This window comes from Pyrgilauda ruficollis, unplaced genomic scaffold, assembly GCF_017590135.1.
Source record: "Pyrgilauda ruficollis isolate IOZ18807 unplaced genomic scaffold, ASM1759013v1 scaffold28, whole genome shotgun sequence".
NCBI lineage: Eukaryota > Metazoa > Chordata > Aves > Passeriformes > Passeridae > Pyrgilauda > Pyrgilauda ruficollis.
The window spans coordinates 4,874,580-4,884,290 of record NW_024524155.1 but is presented as its reverse complement, the minus strand read 5'-3'; the positions used below and the strand labels follow the sequence as shown (position 1 = coordinate 4,884,290).

The window sequence follows — 9,711 nt, the reverse complement described above, 5'->3', positions numbered from 1 at the left end:
ACATGTTCCCAAAAACTGTCCAATAGAAACTTACACAAAAAAGGAAAGTGTAAATATTTTTCCTTTAACTTAAAAAAGGAAAGCAAAAAGGAAAGGAAGAAAGAAAGCAGGAAATCATTTCACAAGACTCCAAGACTCCAAGAACAGCAATCTTTTACAGACATCAAGATATAATCAACTTTTATATAGTTTCGGCCAGTTAAGTCATCTAAAATCGTGCTTTCATACCTTTTTAAAACCTGTCTTTTTTTCTTTTTAGTATAAAAAATAAAAAAGAAAAAAGCTCAACCTCACACACACACACGCACCACACACACGCACACATACACGCACTGAAAATATTTGTTCACATGAAAGCGCCTTCTCTAAGTGTTTGAGAAGACTGTTTTTCTGAATTTAAGTTCCCATGTGCGTGTGTGTATCTGATGAAACTTCTTCAAAGTCAAATATTCATGCGACTTATAAACACCAGCAAGAGTAGATTTCTAAACCTAAACAGCTGATTAGTTTTCATCCGCATACAGCAAAAGTTTTCATTTCTGATATCCCAGGGTTCTCAGCCCGTCTTGGTTTCTGTTGTTTTCCACTCTGTCCCTCTCTCCCTCATCTACTTTTTTGCACATGATAGGCATGGCCGTCAAACCGCCTCACTATTGTTCTGTACAGTAAGATAATCCTTTTCACAATAACTGGGAAAAAGTAGAAACCAAACAACCAAATTAAATAAGTTAAATAATACAGAAGACATTCCCAATTTAACCATAAAACAGTATATACACCATTAGGGTATCCATATAGAAATTATACTAGCAAAAAAATAGTAGTAAAATATGTAAACAAAATTTCAGGTTTTTTTTTTTTTGACACAGGTAACTGTGACAAAGCTAAAACACACGCTCCCTTCACATTTTAAGGTTTGCTTTTGTTGTCTGTTTCTTTTTACTCTGTTCTTCAAGAACATTCTCATTCTGCATTAAGACCATAACAGAACTTCTGTTCCAGCCGTCCCATCAAACATACCATGATAAATATATCTGTGTGTATATATATATATTAAATTATTAAATTAATTTTTCTTTATTATTTTTTGTGTGTCACAGCAGCTTTATTTATTTTCTTTTATATAAAAGAGAAGGAAAAGGGAGAATAGGGCAAATGGAAAGACAGAGATGATCTGAAATGTCAAGCTACAAAATTAAAATATTGCATATGAAAAACAGTTATATGTCAAAAACTATGTAATTTGCATTCTTTTACAAGTGTTTAGCTTTTCTGATGTTCATTGGTCTTGTCACAAGTTGAACTCCAGTGGTGTCTTTCTGATCACTTTATTAAACTGATTTATTATTATTTTTTGCATGCATTGCAATGTCACAGAACCAGATCCCAGAGGAAGGCTCCTTTACTTTTGCACAGTATATTCAGTTCAGAACAGTTAATAACTTTTAAGCATTCTTTTTTGAATCTCCGAATCCCGTTAACCATACTTTGGTTGTCAAATGCATACTGAGTGCTATACTCAAATAAAGCCAATGACTGATCAGAACAGATCCAAACCCATCTGCTCTTCAGTTCAATTACAAATTCTGGAGCCAGATCCAAGAGAACCAGCTTTCCACGACAATTTCCCTCAGCACCACTCATCAGACACTTTCACTGCGTTGTTAGCAAACAACTTACTACTAGATGATGAATTCTAGAGACAATACAACCAGATATGCAGAGTAAACACCATGGGTAGCTTTTGAATTCATATACGGTAATAGTCTCTCTTTATTTATTATGGAATTTTTTTCCGAGATTTCTTCTCATGTCCTGGGTCACCCCCCACATCATTCCACTCCACTCTTCCCTCCCTCACCCAAAGTAACCAAAGAAACCAAACAAAAAGCAACCCAAGAAACAAAACAAAATCAAACCAAAAAACCAACAATCTCCAAACTCATTTATTCCCCTCCTCCAATCTCGAAAAGTTATGTGTATGCTGGACACGGCCAGATCAGTTTGTTCAATATATCTTTGTTGTTTAATAACGTTTATATTTTTTTTCTTTTTCCTTCTTTTTTTTTTTTTTTTTTTTTTTTTAATAAGTAAACTGAAAAATTATTGGTACAGTCAGGGATCACGAACATTGTTAAAGACTCACTTGGAGATATGAAACAAGTAAGCCATGAAGTCTTCTACCTTTGCAGAAAGTTCAGCGGAGGAGGAGATTTGGAGATGTCCAAGTTCACTAACAGAGCAGAGCTGTGCGCGCCATCTCCAGAACGCTAAGTGTGCTTTATAATACATTAGGGCAAAGTTTGCTGACTCCAAGTGATGACTTAGACATTAACAGTCACTGCTGAAATTTTTTCCCAATACTTTTTCCCACAAACGATATCTCCTAATCATCTTGTTCGCTGCAATGGTTCTGATATCTCAGTTAAATCTCATTAAGTATTTCTATATTTATATATAAATAATTATTCTTTTTTTACACATAATACTCTTTGTCCTTGTTTTTCTGCTTCTTGTGGCCGCTCTTTGAGCTCTGCTGCTTCTCCTTCACGAGCGTGCCGTTGCTCTGGGCTGAGTTGCTGATGTAGTTCCGCGTCTCGTCCACCTGATAGGACCCCTCGTCCCTGTTCCTGTACTTGTACATGGCGTACAGGAGGATGAGGATGCAGAGGGCGGCAGCAGCCACAATGCCGACGACCATCCCCGTTGTGCTGCTCGACTCACGGACCACCTCTGAGGCCCCCGGAACCCGTCTGATTCCCGGCTCCGTGGGGTTTGCTGTGGGCACATTACGGAACATGGGGGAAGTGATTAGCGGGCTCTTCAGCTTTGTGCTGTCTAGCTCATAGGCAGTGGGCAACGGAAGCAAGACTATGTCAGGCTGGGGTTTGAGCTCACGGTTATTCATTTTGCCAGCTGGCAATTTGGGAATCATCACAGTCGAGGACGAAGCTGTGGAGCGGATCAGCTCAGGGGACAAAGACGTGGTAGTAGTCCTACCAGTTTCGGAGACTTTGTTAGGTCTAAAGTCCTTGGATTCCCACTTGGGTGCGTGTGCTTTGTAGCCACCTTCGAAGATTGAAGTGGAAAGACTCTTATCTGTTACCAAGGAGAAGGTGGTGTAAAAATCTTCATCATCAGTAGGGGGTAGGTTAGAGTCAAAGGTTTCCCCTGAGCCATACCCAGATATCACCAAGCCATCATCATCACAACCATCGCTGCCTTGGTCCGACAAGCAAGGTAACCCCGCCTCAGAGGTCATGGACAGGGAATCTTTGGTGGTCTCAATAATGGTGAGGAGGGGGCGAAAGGTAGGGGGAAGTGTAATGAAAGGTGCACGAGTAGCAATAGGAGGGATATCTAAAGGGTCTTCTACAAGTAGAGGGATAACTAATTCACCTCCTGGGATGGAAAAGAGAAAAAAAAGAAGATTAGTACATTTTAATGACACAATGCATCATTTTCAGTTCACTAAAGGGTGAGAGAGGATCTGGGCATTATGAAAAGGTGTCAGGGATCAGCTTTCTCTCTCTCTAGCTGCACTACCGACATACTTTCCTGGGGCTGCCTTTCATTGTTCCCTCCCACCCAGCTTGGACATTGATAAAGTGAATGCTCCATTTCCTACCTATGCTAGGCATGTACAGTGAAATATCCTGAATTTTTACAGATCCAATTTTTTTTATATTTGGAGATACTCTCAAGTGACTCTGTGGTCATAAATTTTTGGTAGTGATCTTTTTCAAGCATTTGGTTACAAGACTATTTAAATTAATTACTTTAGACTGCCATAAACCAGTGTTCTCCTAGATATATTGTATACCGCTCATCTTGCCAGTTATTCATTTTCTGATTATTTTCATTTAAAATAACAGTGGTATTTCTTCTCTGCCATTCTAATATGCTCACCCTCTGTAGCAGTACATAAGTCCTTTTCCTAAGGTGTTTTCCATTCATCCATTTCTTCCTGATCATTGTCTGGCTTTTAAATTGTGGGAAGGCTCATGAACGTGAGGGATGGAATAAGAACCAAGTACTTACTGGGTCCATGAAGATACAGAGCTCTACTCAGTTTTCATCTCTTTTTACTCTTTCTTTAGCATTCTGTTTGACTCTAGGAATGTCCCTTTCCTTGCATCTTTTAGGGCTACTAGTGCCATGCTATCTTCATCTTCCATTCTTCTTGATATTCATTTACTATAATTTGATTAAAAATTAAGATAGATTTTATCGTGATTGACAAAAAAACTGAATAAGGACTTTGATGTACCAAGTTAGCACCTGAGCCCAGGATTGTACTGCAGAAGTTGTCTTCACACCTACTGTTACTTCTTGACAGGCAGACAGCTGCAATCAGTTCTACTGATTTCTAACGGGATGGTTACCTGCCTACAGAGGGCTGAAAACAAGGTGGACTTATGGTCTCCTCTTCAAGCAGAACAGTAAAGCTATAGATGTAACATTTGTACCTTACAACAAAATAAGCTGCAAATGAAACAAGAAAATCAGTGTATCATTTCTGTGATTTGGATTCTGAGCAGCAATATTGCTAATTTTAGCGTAATAGCCTTTTGTTGTCTCTATATCATAATGTGACTGCACTTCTACTTTTGAGTCTATGGTAGTTAACACTCCACTGTTTTATATTGTGGACTAAAAAAAAAAAAAAAAGGTGTGGCATCTTATGAATTTATCTAATTCCTCTACCTCTGGTTATATAGTCTTCTGTTGACATACAGGTCATCAACAATTTTTTTTAGAGTGAACTATATTGATTTTGAAAGTTTATGCATAAATTTTCATTTGGGTAATTTTTCTTCGCTTAGCCATGTAAGTAAGCAGCTTAAAATATAAATTGAATTGTTGAGCTGACATAATGAGAATCACCTAGATCTGTTCAAAGGAGTGCAACTCAGTAAGAAGATTCCTAATGCATAGGAAATTTTGATTTATACTGACCATTGCTTAAGGAGCACGTACAAAAGGAATTGTAGTTTCTAAATAAATAATTCTGGGTTTTAGTTATGTATTAATATCTGCTAATGAACAGTTTGGCCTTGCTACAATGCCGAATTCATCAGGGTCAAAAATTCTACTTTCTCAAATCTACCCTATATATTACATGCATTTGTTTCCCATTGAATTCTACCAGTGGAATGTCTATAAGGAATATTGTCTAAAATCAAAATACCATCTAAATGTTTTTGGAGAGCACTATATTTGAACAAATTACACATGGGAGATAGAAATATACTGAAAAAGGTATTTAACACTTTGATTAAATCTTGATAGCTGAAATAGCAACATGGCTTATTCTTTTCCTTAATGGGAAACTAAGTGGTGACACAGTTTAATCAATTGAAACAGTTTGAATTCTCTCAGAGGTAACAGGGCAGAAATTGTGCCAAAATAAGAAATGTGGTAGTTTGCATACTTTCATGCAAAGCTAGTTTTAAGTTAAGATACAAAGAGACAATTTGAACATGTTGTTTAGTTTTCTGAGCTTCCTCGGTATGTTCATATATCTCTTTTGTTACTGCAGAGAGACTGAAGAAATAAGTATCAATGTCTCTAAACTACATGCTTTCAAAAAAATTATGTAAAAAAGCCTACAGTGTCATCTGCCAAATGGCTACACTGCATTTTGTGCTCACTTATCTGAGCTGTTTTCTGAGCAATGCAGAAACTAGAGCATATAATATGATTTATATATGTCCAGAAGGCCTATCCATGTCTTGAGTAGAGCATCTATAATCTATGCAAACAGGTGGTCTCAGGATGAACTTGGAGTATGCCTTGGAGGGAAAGATCATCTGTGAGCCTGGTAAAAAAAATCAATAAAATACCCAGAATTTAAGCGAAGATTTCAACAAATGGCATAAGTCTGGAATTTAAATTCCAGAAAGTCAGGGATAGATAGTGTTCCTTTAAACAGTTTTTTAATATCAGTGTTTTACTGTTCAATTGCAATACTCATCTGTGATTTTCATTCATCATCTGTGACACTCAACTGGAAAAACAAAAGTTTGTCAGCTTTTAATTGCTCATCTGGAGCCTTGAAGTGCCTTTGTTCTTAAAAGCTATTTTACTGGCCTACAGCATCAGTAGGTAGTGATCTGCCACCCATTGGAGCAATATTTTGGGTAGCTTTTGTCCAAAAATAAGTTATTTTGGTCCTCTTAATGATTAATTTTCTGGAAGGAATCAGACATTTCTTACATTTAATATATATTTATCCTTTTGCCCCAGTAACCTTTGTATTTAAAAGCAGGTCATAATTATATAGTTTTTGTTGCTATTGAGGACTTGAGATAATGATCAAGCCTGCTGGAACTATAAAAACAATCACAGCCATCTTGAAATATTAAGTAAACTTGATAGACTTGCTATGATGAGTTGAGTTTTAAATAAGTGATGGAGAAAATAATGGAGCTTTTCAATGCCAGCAAGTCTGTTGGATGGAAGGCAATAAGACAGAGTCAGAACTAAGTTTTACAAAGCTTTCATCTCCCAAATGTATGTGAGGAGAGAAATAACTTTCATATCAGGAGCACTGGATTAATTTTTATTCAATTATTTAATCTTATCACTAGTTTTCATTCCAAATTGTCCAAATGACCCACACTATGGTTACTTGCATACTCAAGAAATAGCGACTGTTTAAGGTCCTTCCTTAGGAATCACTTCTCCATCAAGGAGTTAATTTGTTACATTTACTTTTGTGGGGTATCAGGTACATGCAAAGGTGCTAATAATGTTTTGATTTTTAATTTTTTTTATTGTCCCTAATAGAAGAAACTGAGGCCAAAAAAGGCTGTGTGACAATAAATCAGAAAAAGCACTTTAGGTATCAAAGCTGGCTTCTCTTTTATTGCATTGTTAGGCATCTATGCAAAACTCACAGCAAACTTGAAGCTCTAAGTTTAAGAGGATGCAAGCACAATGAATACTTCCTGGGGTGTGCGATTTATAGGGGAATAAAAACATCCTTAAAAATGGCAGGATAAAAATGCCACTTAGTCTAAGAGAAATGTGTTATTTAAAGATAGCAGGGAATGTAAATCACGAAAAGTTCCCAAGACAGTGTCAGAAATATGATCACCAGTATCTATGGAGCAAGTGCAAACTTTCATATCATACCTGCAAGCAACTCTGTAAGAGGTACTACATTTCTACAGGTAAGAGGCATGAGAGGGAGTCTGGTGACCAGCAGATTGTGAGTGTGTGTATAGGGGAATCATCTTTCACAGAAGAATGGCTGAGGGTGGAGTAAGCTGCCTGGAACCAGTGGTCCTTTGATGGTGGAGTACTGATGCCTCTTGCCCAGGCCCCACGTCAGATTAAAGGTGAACAGTGAAAGATTTAAAAAACTAAACAGCCACTTGTCAAGAATATCTTATGCAGGATTTGGATCCTGAATGGTTTGCTGGGGAAGGCAAATGTTTTATAGATTTAGGCCTCTAGAAAGAGCTAGAGGAGCCCCTGAAAAACCTTACATGACAATTTTGAAGGGAAATATGTTTGAGAGAAGTTTTATGTTTGTCAAATTTTCTTTTCTCCTCACGATGTCTACCCATTTTTCAATTGCAAAATTAATGCTTTGCAGCCTTGAATAAAACTTACAGGTTTCAATTTCCAAATTGCTGTGTGGTACGGAAAAAAAAATAGCAGCAAGGCTGCAACCCCGTTTGGGCCATGGCTTTCAAACAAATATTCATGTAAGACTTAGATTCTACTTGTGAGTGATACAGGCTGTTTCCTGGTAGTTATAGGTTTCTCTCCCCCTTTTTTTCTGTTGGCTGTTAAGCACTAGTTAAAAGTGTTCACTTGTATATGCTTTGAGTTCAGGGTTACTTTAGCAATCCAAAGATTTGACAAGGATTTTCCAGATTTATTTTTCACCTACTTTGTGCTTTCTCCCCTAAACAGTGATGTTTCTTGAATATAAATATGTGTTTTAGAAAGCTCCTCTTGACAACACAATGCCAAAGAACTAAACAAAAGAGAAACAAATAAAATTGTTTCCTCTGCCGTGACATAGATGCCAAATTCATCCACAGTGTAGATGAAAAAAAACCCCAACCCCAAAAAACTTAACAACAAACTGCAAGGAGCTCTGAGAGAACTGAAGTCTGTGAGATGGGGAATCTTATACCAAACAGCCCAGTGGTTTGCTTGGCCTTCTCATTCCAGAAAGTGTATATATATTAATTAAAAATTAGCCTTTTAATCTAACACACATATACTACTTTCATGGAGTTGTGCTTTTCTTTAAACTACCAAGAGAACTGGGGATATAAAAGGTCTGCTTAAGCCCTGGAGCTGCCCTGCTTTTTGCTTTATGAGTGTATTTATAGATATATAATTCATACCTCTGGAGCTGAGCTCTAGTCAGAGTCCTCTGCCACTGGAAAAGACAGAGTGTTTAAAATTTAATAGAAGCCTTATGAACTGTGAGGATGGTGTGGGCAAGCCAGGAATGTAGAGGGCACCAAAAAATACGATAAATAAAACAACATGAAAAACTGTAGCAGCTGCTGGTTTTCATCTTTAGAGCCACAACTACTTCAGTGGAGTTTCAGGCATCAAACTGATACAGGACAAAAAGCACACAAAAAGGAAGCCTGAAAGATTCATCTTCTGCTGCTGCTGATAAGGAACACACCTTACAGTCTCTCTTTTCCAGCTGCAACTGAGGAGCTTTAAAATGTCATTCATAAAGGCTGCACAATTCATCCATCCCTGCAGATACTTGAAATTCTGCATCCAAAGTTTGCAATTTTCATTCTATTCTTTTGATGTTCCTCTGAAGTCTGACTCCATTTTTAATATGGAATACTTGCCAGAGAAATAATTCCTTACCTTCCCCCTCCCCTGTATCAACACGATAATTTCTTATTAAAAGGCTGAGTTAATAAATTTCAGTCTAATGGTATTTAGTTAATTCTGCTTTGAGTCCTCTGAGGATAAAAAGAGGAAATTATTCAGAATATAGTCTCTGATTCAAAGGAATGATGATGCTAACACAAAACTTAGTATATGAGCATTCTCAATATTTTATACTCTTGCAGTCTGAATTAATTGCAATTGACAGAGAGTAGTAGTGAGAAAAACAGGATTTCCACAATGGAATATTGCAACTCTTTATCTCAGATATCTCCTTTTCATTTCAGAGACTATATCGTTCTCAAAGCCATTCAATAAAACTGGATTTCTGGTGGAGTTGGTTGAAAAGCATTTCCTAAGCCCCTCCCTCCAACTATATTAAAAGACATTGTAAATGCAGTGTTTCCCAACAGATGGCTCATGAGCGACAGGAAGGTACAGAGTTTGAAAGGTCATGAATCCCAAGTTAATGTTGGGCTGTCTGCTACTAATGAAAATTTTTGGTCACCTTTGTGGAGTTTTAGTGAAACAGAACCTTCCAGGGAGGTCCTGACATTATGTATAGAAGAAAAATTATAGAGGAAAACCAAGAATTTTGGTGCCCAGACACTGAGCTTCTCTGAACCAATTGAGGCGTGCCCTCTTCTATCTCCCACCATTATTTTAAACTTTTTTGATTACCTGGCAACAGCTTCCTATTCAGTACAATTATTTTTTATGTTTTCAGTATCAGTTGTCCCAGGGACTTGGCGGTTGAGCCTAATATATCTGCTGAGCACAGCATTACTATGCAGAAATGGTGAAAACATACACACTTATAAAGAA

The 9,711-nt window shown here is 37.3% G+C and overlaps 1 protein-coding gene across 14 annotated transcripts in view; it reads right to left on the bottom strand.

Moving 5' to 3' along the window:
• Positions 1–1,938: 1,938 nt before the first annotated feature.
• NRXN3 (neurexin 3) overlaps positions 1,939–9,711 on the bottom strand; it is a 914,575-nt gene continuing 906,802 nt past the window's right edge. For 8 of the 14 annotated variants that reach the window (XM_041471888.1, XM_041471893.1, XM_041471894.1 and 5 more), the window contains one exon: positions 1,939–2,778. In XM_041471888.1, coding sequence (XP_041327822.1) covers positions 2,477–2,778 — 302 coding nt within the window. In that variant the 3' untranslated portion in view covers positions 1,939–2,476. Of the gene's footprint in view, positions 3,403–9,711 lie in introns of all 14 variants that reach the window. The other 6 variants (XM_041471885.1, XM_041471890.1, XM_041471891.1 and 3 more) reach the window with 2 other exon arrangements.